Source organism: Sciurus vulgaris, assembly GCF_902686455.1.
Source record: "Sciurus vulgaris genome assembly, chromosome: 8".
NCBI classification, from domain to species: Eukaryota; Metazoa; Chordata; class Mammalia; order Rodentia; family Sciuridae; genus Sciurus; species Sciurus vulgaris.
In genome coordinates, this window is record NC_136468.1 from 125,060,015 (window position 1) to 125,087,984 (window position 27,970).

The 27,970-nt window shown below is 43.4% G+C and overlaps 1 protein-coding gene across 4 annotated transcripts in view; it reads right to left on the reverse strand.

Moving 5' to 3' along the window:
- Positions 1-9,171: 9,171 nt before the first annotated feature.
- TXNRD2 (thioredoxin reductase 2) overlaps positions 9,172-27,970 on the reverse strand; it is a 65,972-nt gene continuing 47,173 nt past the window's right edge. Inside the window, exons 15-19 of one of the 4 annotated variants that reach the window (XM_079152176.1) lie at positions 26,807-26,878; positions 26,505-26,602; positions 22,797-23,003; positions 22,388-22,495; positions 21,446-21,575 (exon numbers count right to left, since the gene is read on the reverse strand). In XM_079152176.1, the coding sequence (XP_079008302.1) occupies positions 22,880-23,003; positions 26,505-26,602; positions 26,807-26,878 (294 nt within the window). In that variant the 3' untranslated portion in view covers positions 21,446-21,575; positions 22,388-22,495; positions 22,797-22,879. Of the gene's footprint in view, positions 9,871-21,014; positions 21,576-22,387; positions 22,496-22,796; positions 23,004-26,504; positions 26,603-26,806; positions 26,879-27,970 lie in introns of those variants that run through there. The other 3 variants (XM_079152175.1, XM_079152177.1, XM_079152174.1) reach the window with 3 other exon arrangements.

The following is a 27,970-nucleotide window of genomic DNA, read 5'->3' on the forward strand; positions in this document are numbered from 1 at the left end:
TCTAGGTCCAGGTAATCTTGCCTCAACCACAGCCATACCCATCTCTTATTTCTTATAGAAATCATCTCTAGATTTCTTATACCTAAGACAATGTAATTGCTAGATAAATACTTACACTGTATTGTTTTGGAAATAATAACAAGAAATACAAGGCGGTACATGTTCAGTATAAGACACCATTTCCCCCCCCAAAATTTTCCATCCACGGTTGGTTGAATCTGTGGATGTAGAACCCAATATACAGAAGGCTGACTGTGCATAGGACATTTCTATATAACTATCAATCTATAATGTGTGCATCATATACACGTATGCGTATATAAACACATTCATATTTTATATATATACATATATATGTGTATATATATATATTTTTGTTGTTGTTGTTTTTGTTTTCTTTTTGCCTAATGATAGCCAAGATCTTCAGTAACAAAGTTCAACAAAGGTGGTGAGAGTGGGTATCCTTGACTTATTCCTAATCTTAGAAGGAAAGTGTTTGATCTTTCACCACTGTGATATTAGCCATGGACTTTTATCCTAGATGCCTTTTCAGCAGGTTAGGGGAGTTTCCTTATAGCTCTAGTTTGTTAAGAGTTTTGTTTTCACATAAATGTATGTTGTATGTAAATGTCATAGGCTTTCTATTGATATCATCACAATATTTTTATTTATTATTCCATTAATGTCATAAATTATATTGATTGAATGTCAAATATGAAGTCATCTAGCATTCCTGGGATAAATCTCACTTGGCCATAATGAATTCTTTGCATGTGTTGCTAGATTCAGTATGCTCATATTTTGTTAAGGACCTTCACATCAGTGTGTGAGGAATATTGGTTTGTCATTTTCTTTGCTGTAATGTTTTTGTCTGGTTTTCATATCAGGGTGATAATTTGGGAATGTTTCTCATCTATTTTCTGAGATAATTATCATAAAGATTGGCATTATCTCTTCCTTAAATGTTCTATAAAATTGATCAGTAAAATAATCTGGGAGATCCAAGATGGCGGATTAGAGGGAGGCTGCATTCCTTATTGCTCCCTAAATTAGGATTCAAGCAGAGGAAATATTATTTCTCTGTGAGGCAGTTGTTGCTGCCTACTGATCTTCTGCTGTTTACCCCATTCATTTTCCTCCAACTGCCAAAGGCCAGCATATCACCTGCCTTTTGGATGCGGGATCACTCACTGACCACCACCTATCATTTGCCTGTTTGTCTGCCTCTTGCCTGCCCATCATCTGCCTTTCACCTACCCATCATCCATGGCCCATCACCTAACATCCACCCGCCCATTGTCCATTGTCACAGTACCCACAGGTTTGGTTACATGTGGCTGCTGCCATCTCGGGACGATAGCCAGGGCCTGCAGGTTTGCCACCGCCACATCTTGGGGTGTGGCCACCTCAGTCTGGGGACTCAGGTCAGGGCCTGGAGATACATTGGGGTACCTGCAGGTCTGGTTGCACCTGAAGTCTTTCTGCTCATTGTGGTAGTGGCTGCCATCTGGCTGCCTCTTTGCAAGATTGCTCCTTTGTGTGAGAGCATCCCTGGTGATGTCTCTGCATGTTGAAAGGGCATTGAGACCTTGGGACTGCAGCAAGACAGGGCCTAGGGAAGCCAAAGCCCAGGTCTGTCAGATTGCAGCCAGATTTGTGTGGTACAGTCTGGGTCTGGCAAGCCTGTGGAAAGTCCAAGACTAGGGGCAGTTCCCTAAGGGGAAGCATGGGTTGAAGAAACTGGAGAAAACTGGCCTCTTTCCAGTTCAGTGAGTCCTGAAGTGTGCAGAAATGGAAGGGGCCAGCTACAACAGTTGGGAAGACTGTACGAAGGTGTAAGGGCAACTTGCTAACAGTTCAGCCACTGAACTGGTCCACCAACCAATGGACTGACATCAAACGATGGTGCTGACATCAAATTTCAGACAACCCCATCTATTGGCGGCAAAAGGAAGTTGAGAAAATTTTTGAAAGCCAATGGAAGTAATCATTCAATTTTCCATTGAGACTTTCCTCCTGATTTTTTTCTTTTTTTTGCCCTCTCTCTCTCTCTCCCACCTTTACCAAACTTGAATTTAAGTATTTTTCGTGCATCAATTTATTGAGGAATGGGATGTCTGAATACTATATGATGGTTTTGTTGTGTATTCTTATATTTTTACTTTTTAAAAAATCTGTACATATTTTTTTCTCTCACTACCTGTCTCCCTGGATTCTTTTTCTCACTTATACTAACAACCAACCTCTATTAATTCCTCCCTTGCTCTTACTATAAATTTTTACCTCTATCTTCTCTTTCTCTCCCTCATAAACATCACATCTTATACTACTTCTGTTCTCTCATTTGAAATGGTAAGCCCTTTTAGCAAACTCATTGTTTATACTGTAAACAATAATTGAACACTTCATTACTGTCTATTGTGACAAAACTGTAAATACCTTAATAGGAGCCATTTGGTTTAAGGTGGTATATCATTTGCATTGGATGCTGTTAATACTGATCTCCTTGTTAAAGGTACTAGAAGCCTTCAGGGACACTATAATACTACAGGGTAGAATCTTTACTGCCTCAGCTCCATCTGTTAGATGAGAAGACACACAAACGACATGAGAAAACAAGAAAACAGAGTGCCTCAAATAAACCAAGAGTTTCCAACAATAGAATCCATAGACAACATAGTAGAAGAAATGTCAGAGAAGGAGTTTAGAAAATGCATAGTTAGATTGATCTTCGAAATAAAGGATGGTATTGGAGAGAAAATACAGGAAGTGAAAGATCACTTCAATAAAGAGACAGAGATTACAAAAAGGAATCAAGCAGAAATCCTTGAGATGAAGGAAACAAGCCAAATTAAAAATTCAATGGAAAATATCATGAATAGACTAGACCACTTTGGAAGACATAACCTCAGACAATGAAGACAAAATATATACTCTTGAAAATAAAGTTGACTACATAGAAAAGATGGTAAGAACCATGAACAGAACTTCCGAGAAATATGGGATAACATGAAAAGACCAAATTTAAGATTTATTGGAATAGATGAAGGCATGAAGATACAAACCAAAGGAATGCACAATCTTTTCAATGACATAATGTCAGAAAACTTCTCAAATATAAAGAATGAAGTGGAAAATCAACTACAAGAAGCTTACAAGACCCCAAATGTACAAAATTACAGCAGACCCACACCAAGGCACATTATAATGAGAATGACTAACATACAGAATAAAGATAGAATTTTAAAAGCTGTGAGAGAAAAAAATCAAATTATATATAGGGGGAAACCAAGTCAGATCTCATCTGATTTCTCAGCCCAGACCCTCAACACCAGGAGGTCCTGGAATAACATATATCAAGCTCTGAAAGAAAATGGATGCCAATCTAGAATTTTATATCCAGCAACATTGAGCTTCAGATTTGAAGATGAAATAAAAGCTTTCCACGATAACAAAAGTTAAAAGAATTCATAAGTAAAAAGCCTGCACTACAGAACATTCTCAGCAAAATATTCCACGAGGAGGAAATGAAAAAAAGAAAAACAATGAAAATCAGCAAAGGAAGGAACTACACTAAAGGAAAAGTCAACCAAAGGAGAAACCAAGTCAAGTTAAAAACCAAGAATAAACCAAAATAACCAGGAATACAAACCATACCTCAATATAACCCTGAATGTTAATGGCCTAAACTCATCAAACAAAAGATATAGACTGACAGATTGGATTAAAAAGAGACCCAACAATATGCTAGCTTCAAGAGACTCACTTCCTAGGAAAAGACATTTACAGACTGAAGGTGAAAGGTTGGGAAAAAACTCATCACTCACATGGACTGTGTAAACAATCAGGGGTTTCCATCCTCATGTCAGACAAAGTGGACTTCAAACCAAAGTTTTTCAGAAGGGATAAAGAAGAACATTTCATACTGTTTAAGGGAATCATACACCAACTAGACATAACAATCATAAATATATATGTCCCAAACAATGGAGCATCTACATTCATCAAATAAACCCTTCTCAATTTCAAGAATCAAAAAGATCACAATACAATAATACTGGGTGACTTTAACACACCTCTGTCACCACTGGATAGATCTTCCAAGCAAAAATTTAAAAAAGAAACTAGAATTAAATAATACAATAAATGATTTAGACTTAATGGACATATATAGAGTATTTCATCCATCATCGAGTGAATACACTTTCTTCTCAGCAACACATAGGTCCTTCTCTAAAATAGACCATATTTTATGCCACAAAGCAACTTTCAGCAAATACAAAAAAACAGAAATACTACCCTGCATTCTATCAGATCATAATGGAATAAAACTAGAAATTAATGCTAAAATAAAAAAATGGAAGTTAATCCAACACCCGGAAACTAAATAGCACACTACTGAATGATGAATGGATAAAAGAAGAAATCAAGGAGGAAATTAAAAAAATACTTAGAGGTAAATAAGAACACCAGTACAACATATCAAAATCTGTGGGACACTGTGAAGGCAGTGCTAAGAGGAAAGTTCATTGCATTGAACTCATACATTAAAAGAATAAAAAGTCAACAAATAAATGACCTAACATTACATCTCAAAACCCTAGAAAAAGAAGAACAAATCAATACCAAAAGCAGCAGAAGACAGGAAATAATTAAAATCAGAACTGAAATCAATGAAATTGAAACAAAAGAAACAACTCAAGAAATTAACAAAATTGATAAACCCTTAACAAAGAGAGAGAGAAAACTCAAATTACTAAAATTCATGATGAAAAAGGAAATATCATGAAAGATACTACTGAGATTCAGAAGGTAATTAGAAACTTTTGAAAAATTTATACTCAAATAAAATAGAAAAACTTGAGGACATTGACAAATTTCTAGAGACATATGATCTACCCAAATTGATACAGGAGAACATTTTAACATACATAATTTAAACAGATTAATTTCAAGCAATGAAATAAAAGATTCCATCAAAAGCCTACCAACCAAGAAAAGCCCAGGACCAGATGGATTCTCAGCTGAGTTCCACAGACTGTCAAAGAAGAATTAACACCAATATTCCTCAAATTATTCCATGAAATATAAAAGGAGGGAACCCATCTAAACTGATTCTATGAGGCTAGAATGAACCCTTATACCAAAACCAGACCAAGACACATCAAGGAAAGAAAACTTCAAGAATAAACCAAAATAACCGGGAATACAAACCATTACCTCAATATAACCCTGAATGTTAATGGCCTAAACTCATCAAACAAAAGACATAGACTGACAGACTGGATTAAAAAGAGACCCAACAATATGCTAGCTTCAAGAGACTCACTTCCTAGGAAAAGACATCTACAGACTGAAGGTGAAAGGTTGGGAAAAAACTCATCACTCACATGGACTGTGTAAACAATCAGGGGTTTCCATCCTCATATCAATATCCCTAATGAACATAGATGCAAAAATACTCAATAAAATTCTGGAAAATTGCATACAAAAACATATTAAAAAGATAGTGCACCACGATCAAGTGGGGTTCATCCCTGGAATGCACGGTTCAACATATGGAAATCAATATATGTAATACATCATATCAGTAGACTTAAAGACAAGAATCAGTGATTATCTCAATAGATGCAGAAAAAGATTTGACAAAATACAGCACCTCTTCATGTTCAAAACACTAGAAAAACTAGGGATAATAGGAACATACATCAACATTGTAAAAGCTGTCTATGCTAAGCCCATGGACAACATCATTCTAAATGGAGAAAAATTGAAAGCATTTCCTCTAAAAACTGGAACAAGACAGGGATGCCCTCTTTCACCACTTCTGTTCAACATCATCCTTAAAACTCTAGCCAGAGAAATCAGACAGATGAAAGAAATTAAAGGGATACAAATAGGAAAAGAAGAACTCAAACTATCACTATCTGCGATGACATGATTCTATCTTTAGAAGATTCAAAAAATTCTACCAGAAAACTTCTAGAACTCATGAATGAATTCAGCAAAGTAGCAGGATATAAAATCAATACCCATAACTCAAGTGCATTTCTATATATAAATGACAAATTCACTACAAGAGAAATTAGGAAAACTACCCCATTCACAATAGCCTCAAAAAAATAAAATACTTGGGAATCAATCTAACAAAAGAGGTGAAAGACATCTACAATGAAAACTACAGAACACCAAGGAAAGAAATTAAAGAAAACCTTAGAAGATAGAAAGATCTCCTATGCTCTTGGATAGGCAGAATTAATATTGTCAAAATGGCCATACTATCAAAAGTGTTACACAGATTCAATGCAATTCCTATAAAAATTCCAATGATATTCTTCATAGAAATAGAAAAGGCAATCATGAAATTTGTTTGGAAAATTAGAGACCTGGAATAACCAAGGCAATCCTTAGTAAGAAGAGTGAAGAAGGAGGCATCACACTACCAGATCTTAAACTATACTATAGAGCAATAGTAACAAAAACAGTATGGTATTGGCACCAAAATAGAAATGTAAACCAATGGTACAAAATAGAACACACAGAGACAAACCCACATAAACATGGTTATCTCATACTAGACAAAGGTGCAAAAAAAATGCATTGGAGAAAAAAGAGCCTATTCAACAAATGGTGCTGGGAAAACTGGAATACATATGTAACAAAATGAAATTAAACTTCTATCTCTCACCCTGCACAAAAATCAACTCCAAATGGATCAAAGACTTACACACTAGAACAGAGACCCTGTGCCTAATAGAAGAAAAAGTAGGCCCAAATCTTCATGTTGGCTTAAGACCTGACTTCCTCAATAAGACTCCTAAAATGCAAGAAGTATAATTAAGAATCAATAAATGGGAAGGATTCAAACTAAAAAGCTTCTCAGCAAAGAAAATAATCAAAGAAAATATTTATTATTATAATAATAATAATGAAGAGAGCCTACAGAATGGGAAAAAATCTTTACCACAGGCACCTCAGATAGAGCACTAATCTCCAGGATATATAAAGAACTCAAAAAACTTAACACCAAAAGACTAAATAACCCAATCAATAAATGGACTAAGGAAATGAACAGACACTTCACAGAAGAAATACAATCGACCAATAAACATAAAAAATTGTTCATCATCTCTTGCAATTAAGAGAAATGCAAATCAAAACACAAGCAATAATAAGTGTTGGCGAGGATATGGGGGAAAAGGTACACTCATACATTATTGGTGGAACTGCAGATTGGTACAACCACTTTGGAAAGCAGTATGGAGATTCCTAAGAATCTGGAATGGAACCACCCTCTGACCCAGCTATCCCGCTCCTCTTTATAGTGAAAGGACTTAAAATCGGCATACTACAGTGATGCAGCTCAATTCACAATAGCCAAACTATGGAACCAACCTAGATGCCCTTCAACAGATGAATGGATAAAGAAAATGTGATACATTTACACAATGGAATATTACTCACCCCTAAAGAAGAATGGAATTATGGCATTTGCAGGTTAATGGATGGAACTAGAAAATATCACGCTAAGTGAAACAAGTCAATCCCAAAAAACCAAAGGTGGAATGTTTGATAAGCGGATGTTGATCCATAGTGGTGGGTGGGTAGCAAAGAATGAAGGAACTTTGGATTTTGCAAAGAGGAGTAAGGGAGGAGTTGGGTAGTGGGGATGGGAAGGATGGTAGAATGAGATAGACATTATTACCCTATATACACGTATGAAAAAATTTTTTGAAAAGTAATATATACATGCATGTTAACATTACATGGTACCCCATTAATATGTACAATTTTTATGTTTTTATGTAATAAAAAAAGAAAAAAACAACAAAAAAAGAAACAATGTGGGCCTGGAGTTTTTCTTTATGAAATGGTTTTTTGTTTGTTTTATTTTATTGTTTGCTTTTGGAGTACTAGGGATTTAACCCAGAGCCTCATATATTAGGCAAAAGTTCTACCACTGAGTTAATAGCCCTAGCCCTTATTTTGAGACAGGGTCTTGCTAAGTTGTACAGGCCGTCCTTGAATTTGAAATCCCAACTAGCTGAGATTATAGTATTTGTCACCACACTCAGATTATGAGATAGTTTTAATGAAGAATTTAATTGTTTTAATAGAGGGCTACTCAAATTTTCTACTTCTTGTTGAGAAATCTGTCCATTTCATCTCAGTTGTCAAATTCATTGAATTAAATTTATTTGTAATATTGCTTTATTATCCTTTGTCAGTGTATGTGTGTGTGCACATGGGCAAGCTTGGGGATTGAACCCAGGACCTTATGCATGCACGGCAAGCACTCTACCATTAAGATACACTCCAACACTTTTATTATTCTTTTAGTGCCTATAACTTTAATAGTAGCTTTTCCTCCTTCAGTCCTGATACTAATTTTATTTTTTCAGGTAACAAACATTTTATTTTGTTAATTTTATTCATGATTTTTCTACTTATTGATATCCACTTTTACATTTATTATTTATATCCTACTTATGTTGGTCTTTTTAAAAATTTTTTTTAGTTGTTGTTGGGTATTTATTTTTATGTGGTGCTGAGAATCGAACCCAATGCCTCACACATGTTAGGCAAGAGCTCTACCACTGAGCTACAACCCAATCCCTTATGTGGTCTTAATTTGTTCTTTTTCTGGTTTAAGGAAATTGCTTGTTTGTTTGAGGCCTTTTTGTTTTTGTTTTTGAGATGGGGTCTTACTATAGTGCCCAGGCTGCTCTCCAGCTTTGCTCTCAATTAATCCTCCTGCCTCAGCCTCTAGAGTCTTTGGGTTTACAGGTGGGCACCACTGTATCCAGGAGCATTCTTATAATATTAAACATGTACTAATTTTATGACCTAGATATTTCATTCCTAGATGTCCAAGAGAAATTAAAACATTAGTTCACACAAAGGGTACATCAACATTCATTGCAGTTTCATTGCTAATAGCCCAAAACAATTCATGTCAAATATTCATCTATAGGTGAATGGATAAGCAACATTGGCACATCTGTCCCATGGAACATTACTTATCCAAAAAGGAGAAGGAATAATAATAGGAGAAGAAGAGAATAATAATAATAGGAGAAGAGAATAATAATAGGAGAAGGAGAATCAATCAATCAATCAGGTATTGATACACAAAAACTGAGTGAAAGAAATCAGACTCAAAAGAGTATATACTGTATGAGACCCTTTATATAAGATGTTCCAGAAAATGCAAACTCACCTTTATTGACAGAAAGCTGATCAGTCCTCACCTGGAGCAAGGAAGTGGAGGAAATGAAAGACCAACAGGGCATGAGAAAATGAGGAGGGGGTGGAGGCAAGGGGATGAAAAGTTTCTATATCTTGATTGTTGGGGTGACTTCTGAGTGGTTATATCTGTTAAAATTTATCAAATTGTACCATTTATATGAACATGATTTAAGCTCAAAAACATTACTAAAATTTTTAACATAACTCTATCAGAGCAGCTAGTCTTACAATACAAAAGAAAAGTGACCTATTGAAAAAAATTAAAAATGGGCAAATGTGTTCTGCAAATGTCAGATTTAGGAGGTTGATAGTGTCTTCAACTCTGAATTTCTTAGCTGTATATCAATTGCTGATCAAGGTATTAAAAATCTCTGTGTAAATTCATCCTCCTATCTATCTATCTACGATTCTGGGATCAAATCTACAGTTTTGTCATTTCTCATTTTAATTTTGCAATTCTGGCTGGCTGCAGTGGTATAAGCTTGTAATCTCAGTTGCTTCATAAGGCTAAAGCCGGAGGATTTCAAGTTCAAAATCAGCCTTAGCAACATGGTAAGATCCTGTCAAAAAAGACTGGAGTGTAATTCAGTGGTAGAGCATCCCTGAGTTCAATCTTCAGTACTGAAAAATAAAAAAAAGAAGCAATTCTGTTAGTTGGTACATATATTTATAAGTGTTAGGCTTTCCTGATGGATTGAGCCTTTTATTATTATGAAATGTTCCTCCTTTATCTTTGGTGCAATTTCTTTTCTTGAAGTTCATATTGTTTGATATTGACAAAGATACATCAGTTTTCTAGTGCTTTCTTTTCAGATTGTATATATATATATATATATATATATATTCCATATGTTTACTTTTAATCTGGATGTGTCTATATGTAAGGGTATCTCTTGTAGATAACATACAGTTGGATTTGGTTTTTTAACTCATTTATTTATGCAATTATTAATATGATTAGGCCTAAGCCTAATCTACCATTTTACTACTTGTTTTCTATTCGTTCCATTTTTTATTATTCCTCCATTCCTCCTTTTCTGGCTTTTTTGGGGCTTTTCAATATTTTTTTTTTGTATTCTATTTTATTTCCTGTATTGATTATTTTTATTTATCTTGCAGTGCTGCGTTGGAACCTACCACTGAGCTACATCCCCAGCCCTCTACTGGCTTTTTAGATGTACCGCTTTCTATTTCATTACTCTTTTTTGTGCCATCAACAATATGCTTTTTGGGTTTTTTTTTGTTTGTTTTATTGTTTGTTTTGGTATTGAACTCAAGGGCAATCAACCAGTGCCATATCCCCAGCCCTTTTTCATATTTTATTTAGAAACAGGGTCTCGCTGAATTGTCTAGTGCCTTGCTAAATTGCTGAGGTTAGTTTTGAACTCACAATCCTCCTGCCTTGGCCTTCAAGCTTCTGGGATTACAGGCGTGGGCCACTGTGCCCAGTTTACAATCTATTTTTAAGAACAAAGTCCAATTAAATTTTCATTTGTTATTGTATGTTTCTGTTCTAGAATTTTCATCTGGGTTTCTTTTATAGTGTCTATTTCTCTGCTGAAATTTCCTCTGTTCATTCATTGTAATATTTAGTGGTTGCTCCAGAAGTTTATAACACATCCTTAATTTGTTATAACCTGCTTAGAGTTAATATTGTATCACTTCACATTAAATTGAAGAGTCTTCCACTCATATGATTGCATTTGCAACTGTTTTGCTTTTGACATTTTTTCATTACTATAAGCTCAAATGTATATTGTTATAAATGTTTTAAGTAATCAGTAACTTAAAGAAAATAAAAGGAAATAGCATTTTTTGTCCATCTGTATTTTTACCACTTCTTGTGTGTTTCATTTCTTTCTGTCGATCTGTTTCTATCTGGTGTAATTTCCCTTCAGCTTGAGAACTTCGGTAGCCATCCTTGTAGTGCAAACTATTGGGAGGAATTATCTCAGCTATCTTTATTTAAGAATGTCCTATTTCTTTCTTGGGTTTGAATAATATTTATTGCACATCGATTTTCAGGTTGACTTGTTTTTTTTTTTTTTTTCTGTCAATATATTTTGTTCCTTTGCTTCTGATCTATGTTTTTTTCTGATGCAAAGTAGAGTATTTGTGATATGTCCTTATCTCTCTGTTTGAAGGATATTCCATTAATCTTTGGTTTTCAAGAAGTTTGGCTATTATGTACCTGCCTTTGTTCATATCTCCCCCACCCACCCCACCCCACTCTCTTCATTTTTATTTTGAGAGATGGAATCTCATGTTGCCCAGGCTGGTCTCAAACTCCTGGGCTCAAGCACTCTTCCTGGGCTCAAGCGATCCTCCTGCCTCAGCCTCCTGAGTTAACTGCTCAGGAGACTATAGGTGCATTCCACACCTGACTTGCCTGTGCTTTTCTTTCTTTTTCTTTCTATCTTTTTTTTTCTTTTTCTTTCTTTCTTCCTGGTACTGGGGTTTGAACCGAGCACTCTACCACTGAATTACATTCCCAGACATTTTTTTTTTAAATCATTTTTTTTTTGAGACAGGGTCTCACTAAGTGGTCAAAGCTGTTCTCAAATCTAAGATCCTCTCACCTCAGCCTCCCAAATTGCTAGGATTACAGGCATGCGTCACCACACCCATCTGCTTGTGTTTATATAGCTTGGGGTTTGCTGAGATTCTTAATCTCTAAATTGATGTTTTCCACCAAATTCATGAAATTTTAATTAACTGTTTCTTCAAAAAAATTGTTTTGCCCTGTTCATTTTTTTCCTGAAACACCATTATGTTAGATTTTTAATATATAGGTCCCTGGTTTTTATTGTTATTTTAATTTTTTTTTTTTTTTTTTTTTTTTTTTACTCTCTATTCTTTGATTGGAGAACTTTTAAAAACATGTCATCAAGTTCATTCCCTTGTGGTACATGCCTGTAATTCCAGCAGCTCAGGAGGCTGAAGCAGGAGGATCACAAGTTCAAAACCAGGCCTAGCAACTTAGCAAGACCCAAAGAAACTCAGTGAGACCCTGTCTCTAAAGAAAATACAAAAAAGGGCTGGGATTTGCCTTGGTGGTTAAGTGCCCCTGAGTTCAATCCTTAGTACCCCCCCCCCCAAAAAAAAAAAAAAACCTTATCCTTTATTCTGCCATTTAAAATCTTTTCTTAAGAACAAAGTCTAGGGCTGCAATCATGGTTCAGTGGTAGAGCACTTGCCTAGCATGTGTGAGGCATGAGTTTGATCCCCAGCACCACATAAAAATAAATAAAAATAAAGGTATTGTGTCCATCTCCAACTAAAAGATTCTTAAAAAAGAACAAAGTCTACCCAAATTTTCATTTATTATACTTTTCTGTTCCAGAATTTTCATCTGAGTTTCTTCTATAGTATCTATTTCTTTTCTTTTTTCTTTTTTGGTGAAATTCCCTCTATTTATTGTGATTGTTTTTCTCTTCAAATACTTAAACATCTAATAAGTATTTCAAAATTTAATGCCAGGCAAGTAAGGTGGCAGATGGCTATAGTCACAGCAAACTGAAGCCAAGACAGGATTATAAGTTTGCAACCAGTCTTAGCAACCTAGTGAGAACCTCAGCAATTTAGTTAAGACCCTGTCTCAAAATAAAACCAAAAAGAGCTAGGGATGTAGCCCCTGGATTCAATCCCCAGTAAAAAAAAAAAAAAAATCTCTTTTTAGAATTGTATCTGAGTCATCTTGGGGGCCAGTTCCTATTGACTGCTTTTTTTTTTTTTTTTTTTTTTTTGTGGTGCTGGGGATTGAGCCCTTGACTGCTTTTTATTTTGGCTAAGAATCACATTTTGATGTGAATTTGTATATCTAGTATTTTTTTATTGCATTCTGAATATTGTGAATGGCATTTTATAGAGATTCTATATTCTATCCTCTTCTGAAGTATATTGAATTTTGTTCTAGCAAGCCTTCTACTTTAAGTTTATGTTTGTTAGGATGGATCTGTTGCAGTTTGCAGTTTTGTTTTTAGTCCTAAGGTTAATCCTTTAGTCCTGGAACACAATTTTTTCCTCTAAGGCATGGACTTTTTGTGGTTTTAGTGGTTTTAATTTCCATTAGTTTCAGACTGCTTTTGGTTGATCTTCAGTGCCTTCAAGCAGTTTTCTTTCTTTTTTTTATCTAGATTTGTTCATCGCTATCTGTGAAAAAATTAGCCCTAATGTAAGTTACTCAGTCAATCAGCACCTCTGTACATTTGTTTTACAAGCATCAGTCCAGTTGTGCCTGTCTTTGTGGTTAGATATGCAGGGTGCCTGACAAAATGTTTGTAGAAAGTGTGTTATGCTGCTGGTTTCATATGGTAGGTGGTCCCCAGCTCATCAGAAGCAGAAGGAGGTAAGCTGAAGGAAGTCAGGTCAAGTCCAAATTACACCCGTATTTCCACAAACTGTGTACAAAATATATGACCTTAGATATTGCACAAGAAAGCACCAGGGACATTTTAACACAGAAAGTATAATATAGGGTGGGTGCAGTGGCACATGCCTGTAATCCCAGGCTTGGGCAACTGAGCCAGGAGGACCTTGAGTTCAAAGCTAGCCTCAGCAATGGTGAGGTGCTAAGCAACTCAGTGAGACCCTGTCTCTAAATTTAAAAAAAAAAAAAAAAAATATATATATATTAAAAAAAAATATATATATATATGGCTGGGGAAGTGGCTCAGTGTTTGAGTGCCCCTGAGTTCAATGCAAGTTCAATCCCCAGTAACCCCCTACAAAAAAAAATGTATAACATAGGGGCTGGGGGTATATCTCAGTGGCAGAGCACTTGTCTAGCAGGCATGAGACCCTAAGGTTCAGTCTGTATTACTACAAAAGAAAAAGAAAAAGAAAGTATAACAGTATAACATAAAAACTTCATGTCGGGCTTGATAGACTGACATGCTTTACAAACCTACTGTGTATCAGGGACCCTACTGGGGATAAAGATGTGAAGAAATAAGGCCCCATTTGAACAAGAAGGGAAAAAACCCTTCTAGGGTAACTGAAAAACAGCATTCCTGGGGAGCCCTGAACAGGTGAATCTTAACCAGGGCAAAAGAGTGAAGAAGGCACATCTTTGGCTAAGGGAACAACAGCATAGACAAAGACAAACACCAGACAAGGCCAGATGTATGCTACTGAAAAATCCAAATAAGAGGAGTGCCCCTTTCACTGAGTGCCTCTATGGTGGCAGACATCTGTCCTCAGAGCAGCCTTCGGAAGGGTGGGGTGGGGTAGAGCTTGTCTGAGCTGGTGGAGGCAGGACTCATTCCCACCATGTCTGGGCCTCCTGGTACAGTTTCCCGCCCTGACATGCCTGGGCACTGGGGAGCTGACAGGTACAACACTTTTTGAGAGAATTAAGGCACAGGATGGGAGACTGCCTCGCAAAGAATAGACTGATGTGAACAACATACTCCATTTATACACTGCCTCCCCTCCCAAAGACTTTGAAAATCAAATACTCCCCAAGCTATGGAAACCAAACCACTGGCTGATTGTTAGAACTTTATTATTATAATCACCCGGCCCAATTTCAGCTACTGCAGGCAGAACAATGAGCCATTGAAGCCTTGTGGAGGTTTCACCTCCCATCTACCCTCTCCAGCAGGCAGGGACCTAGTGCTGGGGCCTCAGTGGGAAGGGTGGTGGCGGCAGCATGCCCATGTCCTAGTTTTTCCATAGCACACAATAGTGACTCTGGGGGGACATCATTCATCAAGTGGGGGACCTGAAGAAAACACATCTGGACGTTGCTTTGCTCCCCTGACACTTGTCCTGTATCTTGACCCTTGTAGGTCCAAAGCTAATTATACCTGCCTTCGGGAAATTTATAGGTATGAAAATTCTATTAAGATGCTAGTGGCATATGAGGACGTGTGTGCCTTGCCCAGGGAGACTGTGGGATGCTCTTGCTCCATGTTGGGGTGCTCACATGTGTGCCCATGCCCAGAGCGCAGCTGGCTCTGGGAGTCCCAGCTGGGCTAGCAGCCAGCAGTTGGGTCCATGACCAGGAGTTGGGGCAGAGAGCTGTACCCAGATCACTCCCAACCCCCAGCTGCTAACATAACAAGGTCATAATGTGTTTTCTTTATGGTTCTTCTTTATTCCCAAGCCTTTGGTGTTATTTGATCATCAGTTATTATCCCAAAAGATCTGATTTTATTAGGAGAAAAACAGTTCAATTTTATGGAACCACAAGGTCCAATCACTGTCCCATGAAACTCTAGAGGCCAGGACCTCGCCAGGCTTGAGCTGGGTCTGCCTGGCCTATCATTTCTGCTGTCGCCACTGGCTTTGAATTTCCTCCCTGGGTAGGGGCTCCAGCAGATCCAGCCTAGCAGCCAAGGGCCTGGTGTTTTCAGAGCTTGCTTACATTCACCAGGTTTGGATTTTCTTTCACCTCTGTGGGTGCTCTGTCCCTAGTTTGGGTCAGCTCTAAACACAGAAGGCATTTGGGGGCAGGGGAGTCCTCTGGTTGCCCATTTGGAAGGCCCCGAGTACCCCTCAGATGGGGCTGGGAAGGCTGCTGGAACCCTGGCTTGGGTTTCGGGATTAGGGTAACCCGAGTACTATAAACCGCATCAGGGCTGGATTAGGAAGGCTCGAGTCTAAGATGCTTTACTGGGCCCCCGGGGGATGTGGAGGGCTCCTTACTGCCCTTGTCACCACAGGTGCTTGGCTGGGGACCAGGATATTCAGGGTTCCTGGAATCCCTAGAAACCTGAGAATTCTTGGGGAGTGAGGTTGTACCATAAGGGGGATGGGGGATAGAGAGGGAGGACAGCAGAAGCGAGGCCCCAGCAGGTCCAGAGTGCACAGGTGGTTCTGCAGGAAAGTATGAAGGCCTGCAGCTGTCAGGCCCAGGTCTGAAGACCATGGTCCTGGTTGTTCCACCATCAAGCTCAGAGGGATCAATTAGCAACATCTGCTATTTAAAGAGGCCCAAAGTCCTATCTCTCTTCCCTCCCAGAGTTGCTCCCTATCCCAAGTGTTTACTGCAGCAAGTTGGGATACTCTGTAGACCCAGGTCTCTTGTGATGGGCCATGGTGGGCATTAGTGTGACATGGCACAACACCATGCATGGACAGGTTGCAGGTGCCTGAATTCTTAGCTTCTGGACAGTGCAGGGAGGTGTGACTATAGGCATTGTTTCCTAAGAATCTATACTGCTGGCCCTAGTGGGTGCTGGTCACATCCTATGAAAGATCATGTTTGCTGCATGTCCTTGGTGCTTGACAAACCTTCACCCTGTTATAGTGGATTCTGGAGACAGGAGCAATGACCACAGCCATGAGTGCTGGGCTTGGAGGCTGGCCCTGTGATCAGGGACCCAATGATCAGGCGCTGTTACAGGTAAGGCCCAAGGAACATCCAGGTGTGGCAGTCTGGAATCTCATCTCTTTAGTCCTCTGCCTTCCCAGACAACCATCACTGTGATGTCTCTCCCATTTCCTGCCTCTTGGTAGTTCTTTGGGGAAGAATTTTTTGTCCAGTTATCTCCAGTTTTTTTCACAAGCTGAACATTCTGGATAGTAGTTGGATAAGCCCTTGCCAGACTGCTGCCTGCTTTGGGTAGCTCCTTCCCCAGCCTGTCCAAGGGGAGCATCAATCAGCTGGGCCCCTATGGCTTAGCCCTGTGAAGCTGGGATACCAGGCGCTGTGGGCAGAACAGAGTTGGTATCTATACAAATCCAGAGGAGCCCCCTCACAAGCTGGAAGAAACCTAGCAGAAAAGCCCCCCAGCAGAGCATCAGGGAGCCCCCTCAACCTGGACATGCCAAGGAGCATGGGGGGCAGGCAAAATCTGTGCTTGGCAGCCCCTCTTGCCTGCCTTCTGCACATTTACTTATGCATATTTCCTTATGCCCCTGTCTGGCACAGGAAGGATGTAGGGCAGCTCCTAGGACTGTGTAATGATCAGTCAGAAAAAGCCCAGATCTAAGAAGGTGCCAGAAAGAAGAGAAACAAGGATGGGACATAAAATGCTACCCATGCAGGCTTGCCTGGTTCTGGGCTTCTATTGGCACTACCACTAAAGGGAAACCTTCTGGGGAGGGAAGGGGCAAAGGAGGCAGAACTGGACCAGCTCAAAGGCAGAAACCCCTTTCTCAACCTAGGGTCCTCAGAGAGGAGACTTATGCTAGGAGCCCCATCAGCCTAGGGACCAGAGTCTGGAAACCTCTATCAGCAGTCAGCCACCTCCTTGCATAAGCACGAGGGAAAGGTAGAGGTCAGGACCCTAGGTAAACAGGCAGTAGGGTTGCTGGCAGCATGGGTGCTAAGGGTTGGCAGGGCTCAGACCTATAGAGAACTCTCCAGGTTAGGCCCCAAGACCAGGCCCTGCTCAAGCAGTCCCTGCTCAAGGATATCTACCTGGCTAGAGGAGAAGGATAGTATCCCATCACCACCCCATCTCCATTCTAGTACCCAACCTAGTTTGGATTGGGCTGAGGCTTCCACACCTGGCAGGAGGCCCACAACTTACAAGTTTAGGGTCAGGAAGTTTTCCTCTGAGCAGAGGTTGAGGGTGGGTCCCCAGGAGCCACACCTGGTTTAGGTCCCATCTGAATGGAGAATTTGTTCACACATACTCCACAGGACTGGGTCTATGAAGGAACACACTTGAGCTTCCATGGATCCTGGTACTCAGGGCTGGGCTCCTGTTGCTGTTGTCCAGCATCTAGCTGTTGTCCCCAGCATCTAGTGCCCAACTGCCAGTCTTGTGCACCCACCACTGCTGCTTCTTGCTCTCTGGTTGGTAGATATACCCACCTCCATGTCTGTCAATGATCATCCCATATTGTCTTCCCCTTTTACCCTGAGCAGGACCAAGGGTAGGCTAACTTAAAAAGACTGGCAGATAGGCAGAGGCCAGGGCAAGGGAGTCCAACAGGTTTGGTCAGCCTTGATAAGAAGAGGCCCTGGGTGGAGGGGAAGTGGCTCCAGAGGCATACAGGGTGAAGTCAGAGAGGCAGGAGCAAGTCCCACCCACGAGTCTAGTGCAGACATAAACACACCTCTCATGTGGAGTGAGTCCCCTGAGCAGGAGGCCAAAGGCATCTGGAGTCTAAATAGGGTATGGAAGGCTCAGTAATGTGGTCTTGTGGAACTAGGTCTCCTGCAATGGCACTGCCTCCCTGACACACTACCTGGCCATTTCAGGGTGTCCCTTGTGCAGGTCCTGGATGGCTTGCATTCCCAGGTAGCTCTGCACCTAGCAGGTGAGTAGCAGGTGGGAGCCTCGACCTGCCCCTTATGGGCCTGCTTCAGAGTGGGGAGTAGTCTGGACCCAAGTACTGGTGGCACCTCCAGACTTCTGGGCACTGAGGCTGAAGTAGCCACCTGGTGAGGTGAGTCATGTGTGTCAAGATACTGTGGGACACACAAACACACAGACCTCAGGGACAAGCTCAAACCTGAAGGCCATAGGCACAGATACTCTGAGTTGCAGGCACTGACAGATGCTGAGCTGCTCCTCACAGGAACAACTCTGCTCACATGTGAGGGCTCCCAGCTAGGGCAGAGATCACTTCCAACATTCAGGAAAGCAGAGCCAAAGCACATGCCCTCCACTGCCACTGAGTGAAACTGAGGATCCCAACAGTGCTGTAGGATTCTTGGAGTGGTGATGGGGGGCTTCAGTCTGAACATCTGTCTACTTTGAGATGATGACCCCCTTATATACCCTCTGCTATCAGCCCAAGCGCCCTCCTCAGAGACTTCTCTGGACCCTGCCCTATTCTACGAGTACTTCATTCAGCCTTCACAACTGCTTGCCACCCTTCCTCTGTGTGCTTACCCCCCAGGGAGCCTCAGGACAGGTACAGGGTAGGAGTGACTGGAAAAGGGAAAGGGTGTGGTGTGGCAGAAGACGATAGGTGATTTCTCCTCACTTCCCATGGGAGGGTGAGGAAGAGATGGGCCAGCGTGGCCCTGAGTATAGCACCCCGCCCCCCCTTGTCTGCTCCTCTCCCTCCCCTGTCCTTGCGCAACCTGGAGCCACAAGCAGAAGTGTGCAAGACATCGCCAGGGGTAATTGCAGGTTACATGGAACAATCTGAGGAATTAAAATCATATTTTCATTGCACCATAAAAACATGCAAAGGCAGCAAGGAGACAGCCCTGGGGCCAGGTAGAGAGCACCTGGCCTGTGGCGCTCTGGCCCCTCCTTGTGTTTTCCTGGGAGGAAGGGAAGGGCAGGCTCTGAGCAGGGGCTGGCCATGCAGGGATCCTGGAGACAGGGCAGTAAGGACACCCAGGACAGAAGCCATCCCTGGCATAGCATATCTGGCCTGCTCCTAATGCTGGTCCCACCTCGATGCTGGGCACAAGAGCCCAGGGTGACAAGCCCATTGGAGCTGTCATGTATAGACACTGCATGTTGGGGTTCTCCTGCTCTAGTCCTGGTCCCACAGCTGACTATGTGGGGATTTGGGGCCCATGCCTCACCAGAGCAGGGTCCCCTGAACCTGTTTCAGGGCACTGGACCTTATGGCCAAGCCAGTGTATAATGCTCCAGCACCCAACCCTGAAAGTGGCCCTGGTGATGGTGGTCCCTAGGATCTTTGTGGTAGATTTTTCCCTGCAACACTCAACTGTGAGATGGACCAGTCCCCTGTTCACCATTTCCCAGGAGTGCATAAGCCCCTGTGCAAAGGGTGTCAGTGGACCTAAGACCATCTGGGACATGAGATATAGATATTTTGGTCCCTCCTTGGGGATAGCACAAACCAGATGAACTGGTTGGACAGCACAATGAGAGAAGTTATAGGGACAGGTGTGCTGATGTAAGATCTGTTCTTGGGGAAAAAGGTGTGCAAGAAAACCACCTGGGGACATGGATGTGTGGGGGCACTCTGGTTGCCAGTGACAGACATTTCTAGCTGACTGGGTAGGCAAGGAGGGAAAAGGTCCTCACCCCAGAGAGCTGCCTGATAATGTGGAGGACCCCACACAGGCTGTATCATTTCTATCATCACAGAAAGCACCAAGGCCATTGCCAGTTCCTTGTCTGCCCCATGATAGAGGATGCTGCTGGGGCAGAGTAATCCGTGGACCCCTACCCATCTTACCCCCAGATGGGCCTCCCACATGCTCCAGGCAGCAGGGTTCACTGACCTCTTTGCCTCTGAGGCAGACAAAAAGCTCAGGTTAGAGGATCCTTCCCCGCAGGATCTGCAGCAGGGGCGCGCCACCAGCCGTGCGTTAAATGGGACACGGCTGATCTGGCTCTGCACTTGTCAGGAGGGCCCAGCCCAGCCCAGCACTTGGCATCTTAATTGGGCGTCTGAGAGCTCTCGCACACGCTTCACACTGTGAGCCAGGCTCCCGTAGGCCCATTAAGGTGCAAACACATTCCTTTGTTCACTGACAAGCAGGGTCCCATCCAGGCTCCCAGGCCGGCAGACTGTGATGTTTTCTTAAGGAAGACACGAGATTAGCTGCCACTAAAGCCTCAGTACAATGCCGGGCCCTGCCCATCGCTGTCAGCGCTGTCTCTCTATAATGTGATTGACAGGCGCTCCCTCAACCCATCAAGCCTCAATGTGCAGGATTAGCCAGAGTGCAGCCAACAAGCTGACTTGGAGGCCACGATGGAAATGTAATGAGGTGGCTGATGTTCAGGGACAGAAGTCTCAAACACCCCTGCCAATTCATTTCCTCCTGCCACTTGCTCCCACCCCTGTCCAGTATCTACTGAGGAGCTGGGCTGTCCTCTTTGCTTTGAGGTACAAAGAGAACTCAGGGGTAACCTGTGCAGAGGGGTCCCCAGAGAGATCCCTATGAGAGGTCAGGCAACTGGGAGACACAGTAGGGGACTGTGTCCTTCCTGGGGCCAGAAGGGTCAAAGGGTCTGCCCCTCCCACCCACTGGCTGTTGGAAACTTGAATGCTCTGTACTCTGGATAGTCCCAGTTGATCGTGGGCTTCTCTTGCCAGCAGGTCTTGGAAACTACTCTCATTTAATGAAGGGAGTTAGGGGGCTAGCCAGGCCCTACCTTACCTGAGCAATCCTGGGTGTATGTCATAGGCAGAACACAGTTTAGGAAAACATCCTCTTTATTTGTACTCCACAAACGCCAGGGGGCTCAGGCATGGGCAGCCCACAGGGTGGGTTTCTGCCCAGGTCATCATCATCTGGCATCAAGGGGTCTGGGTTAGGCAGGGGGGCTGTCCCAGGTAGAAGAGGAGAAAGGGACTGACTACCCCTAGAGCCATCCCTGCAGGGCACACCAGCCATCTGTGCAGACACACGCTGTTCCCATGCAACCATCTCCCGAGCTCTCCAGGGGAAGGGCAGAAGCTCGCCCAATCCTCGCCTTCTAGTCCTGCAAACAACAGGTGGGGTCAGCACAAATTACCCCTCACATTTGCTTAGTCACATCTCCCACTGTTGCACATGGGACCCTCAAGGGATGGACTGGAGATGAGCTCCCGAAGAGATGTCCTCCTCCCCCTACCACCAGTCAGTGTGTCACAGGGAACACTGCAGTGCTATAAAAATATTTTAAAATGATAAAATATTTGTAGCACGCTCTTAACAAAACAGTTCTGTGAGTTGTAACATTCTGATAAGAGTTTCCTCAGGATAGGTACTTTGTATGTTTATATCAAAGGCAATCCTGGTTCTGGTAGTTGTGGTGGAGCTAACTGACAGAATGCCCAGGCAAGGCCCCTGATCAGGGCCTGCTGCTCATTGGACCCTTCAGCAGCTGCTCAGACCATGAAGTCTACCAAGAATATCTCAAGGGGGAGCTTACTGCTCTGCCTACCAACTCTGCCTCTGCTCTAAAGGAAGAGGGGAGGGGCTGGGGAGATAGCTCAGTCGGTAGAGTGCTTGCCTTGTAAGCACAAGGCCCTGGGTTCAATCCCCAGCACCGCCCCCCCCCCCCAAAAAAAAAAAAAAAAAAAAGGAAGAGGGGATCCAAAGAAAGGATCAGGAGGGGTTGACAGTCATAGGGGACACACCAGGGTGGGCTGAACTGTGTATGCCCCAGGGCCCACCCTGCCGGGGCTTGAAAGGTGCTATGTCAGACTGACAGGGGACAAGGCCCTGGCCATATGCATGCCTTTGGCAGCGGGCAGGGAGGAACTCACTAATTTTTTCCTCCCCAGAAGAAAACTGCAATGAACACAATACCCCTAAGACTTCCGGCCATCCATTTGGCCAGCCCAGCTTTGCAAAGCTATAGCAGAACCAGATGTGCAGGGCAGCAGCTGGCCATGTATGAGACAGCATCTCCACCTTCTGGGCAAGAAGGAAATGAGCTAGTGCTGGCACTCTATAAGGGCAGGAACAGGTGGCCCACTTCTTGCCAGCAGCCCACAGGGATCAGCAACTTGAGGTTGCCCAGAGGATACTACAGGTGTGAGCTTGTCCTTTCAAAACCTGGACATGGGTACCTTGGGCCACCAGGGCTTGGCACAGGGAGCAGAGCTCACCTGTTCCAGGTAGCAAGGTAGATACAGCCTTACCATGAACTTGGAGGGAGCCCATCAGGGTGCCTCCCACAACTCCGAATCATATGTTCACCTTCAAACCTGCATACCTGGATCTGGGCTTTTGAGGAAACTTGGCAGTGGGGAACAGCATGCCATGGACCCTTGGGCTTGCAGGGATGATGGCTTAACCTCAGCAGCCGGTCACAGTGGGGTCCAAGCCCGAGCGCTTGGAAATGCGTAGCTTGACCACCTCCTCAGAGCAGGTAGGGTGGATGCCCACTGTCCTCATCACCTGTGCATAGGAGGCCCCACATCTGCGTGCAGGGGTTGGCAGAGATAGGCAAGGAGTCTTTCAGCACAGGGAGTTGTGTTTATGCCACCCTGACCCTGGGAAGGCTTTAGAAGTTCCCCTGCTTTCTTCTTCAGCCAGCAGCCAGAACACCTGCCTGTATAAGTTGTATTTGATCACCTCCTTCCCAGAGAATGTCCAGTTCCCACAGTGGCCAAGTAGCAACCCCATTTGACCCACCTCCCTTCCAACCTCTCCCTGGCTTTTTATGGCCTGGCCTCCTGCTGCTGCTGCAGTCCTACCAGGCATAGTCCCATTTAGTCCTTTCCCAGGGCCTGCCCCTTCACTCTGTCAAGACATGGTTCAAATTCCCCATCAAAGTAAGTTCAGGCCCACTTCTCTTTTTGGTGGTTCTAAGGATTGAACCCAGAGCTTTGTGTATGCTAGGCAAGTGCTATACAATTGAGCTACATCCCCAACCCTTGAGCCTATTTTATATTGCTGCAGACTGCACCTGCCTGGCCTCCTGCCCAGCCCAGTCTGCTCAGACTTCTCATATGCAGCAGCATAACATCAGTGCTCTGAGCACCTGCTGCCCAACACAGGGAGCTGGCTGCTCTGTGGGTGGCTGTATCCTGAGCCCCAGCGCCCTGCCTACAAAGAGTGAATGCATAATGGAGCATGGGGGAGGGGAATCTGGTCTAGTCCTGCCACTGGCCCTATAAGAAACAGCCTTTGCTACCTCTGGACCTTCTGAGACCTGGCCCTCACCCAGGATCCCAAGCCTACCTGCCAAATTCTACAGACTGAGGGGCTGCTGTGGGTATTCACAGCATCTACTCATGACCCCTGTATTACAACACACACTCAGCATGCATTGTTCATCTACTTGGGGGAACAGCATTACGGATGCCTTCTAGGGCTTCCATTGTTTGTCATTAGACAAGGTTGCAATAGACAGCTGTCTTTAACGTGCACTTATGCGTTGGAATATCTGGTAGATAAATAACAGGTATGGGCTGGGGATATAGCTCAGCTGGTAGACTGCTTGCCTTGCAAGCACAAGGTGTTGGGTTCAATCCCCAGCACTGCAAAGACAAAAACAAAAACAAAAAACAGTGCGTACATTACAGACAGAAAGTCACTAATATGCAGGTCTACTCCATGTCTGCAATATCAGTTTTTTTTTTTTTTTTTTTTTTTTGGGGGGGGGGTGCGGTAATGGAGATTGAACCCAGGGGCACTCAACTGCTAAGTCACATTCCCAGTCCTTTTTATGTTTTATTTAGAGACAGAGTCTCACTAAGTTGCTTAGAGTCTTGCTAAATCGCTCAGGCTAGCTTTGAACTTGCCATTCTACTCAGCCTCCTGAGCTGCTGGGATTATAGGCATGGGCCACCAGGCATGGGCCACCACACCTGGTTGGAATACCAGTCTTTGAACTACACTAGCTTGCTTCAGAGCATCAGTGTCTCCATTATGCAGACACTGGAAAATGATCACTACTGGACAGTACTAAGCCCTTTATGCTTTATCAACCAAAGTGGTTCAATAGTGTTTTAATTACATTTTAATAGTCCAAACTTTACATTTCAAGACACAGTGTGCTTCTATTGTTTATTATTATTTCCTATGAATTGCCTATTTATATTGATTTATAAGAGATGTTAAGAAAATCAACTCTGCTGGGTGTGCTGAGGCACTCCTGTAATCCCAGAAGCTATGTGAGGCAGGAGAATCACAAGTTCAAAGCAAGCCTCAGCAACATAGCAAGGCCCTGAGCAATTTGACTCTGTCTCAAAATAAAAAATAAAAAGGGTTGGGAATGTGGCTTAGTGGTTAAGTGCTCCTGGGTTAAATTCTCAGTACCAAAGAAAGAAAAGAAAATCAGCTCTCTGCAGTTGCATTATTAAAAGAGGCTGCCAAAATTTAAAGGACTTTTCCAGAAATTATTCCAGAAACTGAGTGTTGGTATGTCAGAGCATGTGAATGGCAAAGGCTTCATGGGACAGACAAGTTCATAAATGTAACTAAGAGCCAGTCTTAAGGGTAAAGTCTGGGTATAGGGAAGGGCAGCGAGAGGGCTGGAGCAGGAGAGCAGGGCCAATATGTTGAAAGGCTCCATGGACAAGATGGAGGGTCTGGGCCAGATGTTCTGGGTCCTGTCAGCCCCAGAAGTCTCCCAGGCTAAAGCTAGTGCTGTGGACGGCCCAGCCTACAATCACTTGAAGTGTCAGTAGACTACCTTCCAAGGGTCACTCTTCTTGTACCCTACAGGCTCCAGGAGAACTCTTAGCAGAGGGTACATAAGGCTCCTGGGGTTCTATCCAAAGGTTACTAAGGACTGAACTTCCAAATGACAACTCTGCCACAGATGGCCCTGTAGCTTAGGGACCACAGACATGTGTTCCAAGGACATGAGCCTACTCCAGACCCAACCCTCCCTGTTATTCTCTGTTATGTCCTGGGAGAACCTGATCCCTACAACTCAAGCCAGTGCTGCAACACATGGGCTAGATGGGCTGTGGTGGGGCCTGAGGCTCTCAGCCCTGTGACAGGGTGGCCACGTAAGAAGGCCTAGATAGCCCATTGGGAAGAGTGGGGTTCCCCAGAGCATCTATCCCAGACTCTCCATCTTACCCATGAGCCTTTCAACATATTGGCCCTGCTCTGATGCCCCAGCCCTCTCATGCCCTTCCCTACACCCAGACCTCTTACCCTTAAGGCTGGCTTTTAGTTACACTCATGCCCCCAGCACACTTGGGACCCCATCTGTCCACATAGCCTTCTCTTTGTGTTAAATTGTTCCTATGCCCTTTGACCTCTGCTTCATCCACAGACAGCTCAACTCCAGCCCCTTCTGTCTAAGAGGTCTGGCAGAGAGATGATGGATCATGACCCAGCCTCCAACTGCCTCAGACAACCTATCCCACCCAGAACCATTGCATAGCTTCCTTAGATCTTGGGATCCCCAGAACACATGGCATGAAGAGCTTGGGATGTAACTCAGCAGTAGAGTGCTTGCTTAGCACACACAAGGCCCTGGGACCCTAACACCACAAAACAAAAACAAAAATACAACACAGCTTTAGTCCAGGCAAAAGCCCAAGCTCCAAAAAACACAAATCTACTCCAGAGTGGCTCTTTCCTGGCTTACTTGAAACCAGGATCTTGCTCTCAACTGCCTGAGGGTTCAGCTAGGTACACGAAGACCTAATTCTGCTTCTTTGGGCCTTGAAAAGGCCCAAACAGTGACCCAGGGCCACAGTGATCCCCAGGCAGCCAGCCACAGCAGACATGTAGCATGGCTCTGCCTGAACAGTGTTTGACTGGAGAAGAAAGCTGCCTCTCCTCGCACTGAACCTGCCATGTCTGAGTGGAGCCTAAAGAATCTGTGTTGCAAACATGCGCAAGACCACATGAAAGCAACATGAAACCCAGCAGGCTTTCCACTGTAGTGCTGCCAATACTAGGAGGGACACCCAGTCTGAGCATCGCATAACGGCTGACATTCTTCCTGACTTACTTGATCCCCAGAGCGAATCCTTGAGTAACTTCACCAGCGTTGGGACCAAGGAAGTGCAGGCCCAGCACCAGCTGTGGGGACTCCCTCAGGCACACCATCTGAAAGACACAGAAACTCAGTGGCAGCCTGAATAGAGGAGGGACCCAACTATGTCCTACCTCTGGGGGCACTAGTGACCCTGAGACATTCCCACTGCTTTGCTAGAGGAGTACCACAGAACTCACCCACCTCTGTTGCCAGCTCCTTCCCTCCTTTCTTCCAACCTTTTGTACAACTCAGCCCTGGACCCAAAGGACACTCACCTTTACATAACACTGGGATGCATCCCGTTCAGCCACTGTGAACTCTAATGGTTTATAATATGCGTGATAAACCTGGGTGACAAGATATAAGTTCCTGGAATTAGCAGCTACAGCAAAACCAGTCCTATGAGTGTTTTGTAGTTCCAACAGGAAGGATACAGGGAGTAGATGCATTCTCGGGGCACAGAATTACTCGCTTGGCCCACAAGTATGATATGGGGTGAAAATACAGCCCAACTGACTGTGGAGTGTGTTCCCCTCTCCCATACACAGGAAGCCAGCATCTGGAGCCATGCAGTCTGCAGGATAGACCCTCTCCTGTTCAGGACCTAGACCTGTAACTATATGCGACAGAATGGGCATTGGGTTGCTCAGGTACTGCTCACCATGATGTGTCATGAGCTTGGGCCAGGGACTGGTGCACCCCCACAGAAGCAGACGTGGGATAGACACAGATCCCCCAGGATAGTGTAAATTGGAAAAGGTAACTGCAGCAGTGGTCAGTGTGGGGATTGCCCAGCCTGCTCACATAAGCAGGAACAGGCTGATGGGCCTCTGTTGGGCATTCTGGCCTTGGTTTGGCCTTGACTTCAGTGAGGAGGAGGGGTCTGATACAGGGTGGCCAAGGGATAGGGCAGGCTACGGTCACACTGGAGCTGTCGAGCAGAGGCTTTCAGCACCCACAAAAACTCGACAGCACATTTGGGGCTGCAGCTGAGTAAAAAATGAGCAGGGCCCTCACATGTGCTGCACAGCCATTATTAATTAATAGAGTTTCAGAGAATATTGTTCTAAGTAAGACAGAACTGAAAAGAAAACAAACAAAGGGTATTTGACCATTCGACATCATAAAACATAAAACAACATTATAAAATGCCATGAACATATGTCCCAGTATACTTATGATGAATCAAACAAAAATAGCAAATAAAGTGCTGGAGGGAAGGCTGGCCTGTCAGACGCTTCCTAGTGATGGAGGGGCTTGAGGTACAGGCAAAGCCCAGGCCCTGGAGCCCAGTGATTCATTCCTGAATGGCACAGACCTCCCTGCCCAGGCCACATGGGGTCTGGTTTCCACTACCGCTTGCAAGCTGCTGTAGTGGGAAGATGAAACCACACGGAAGGCTTCCAGCTTCCACAGCCCGGCAAGTTTCAAAGCCTCCA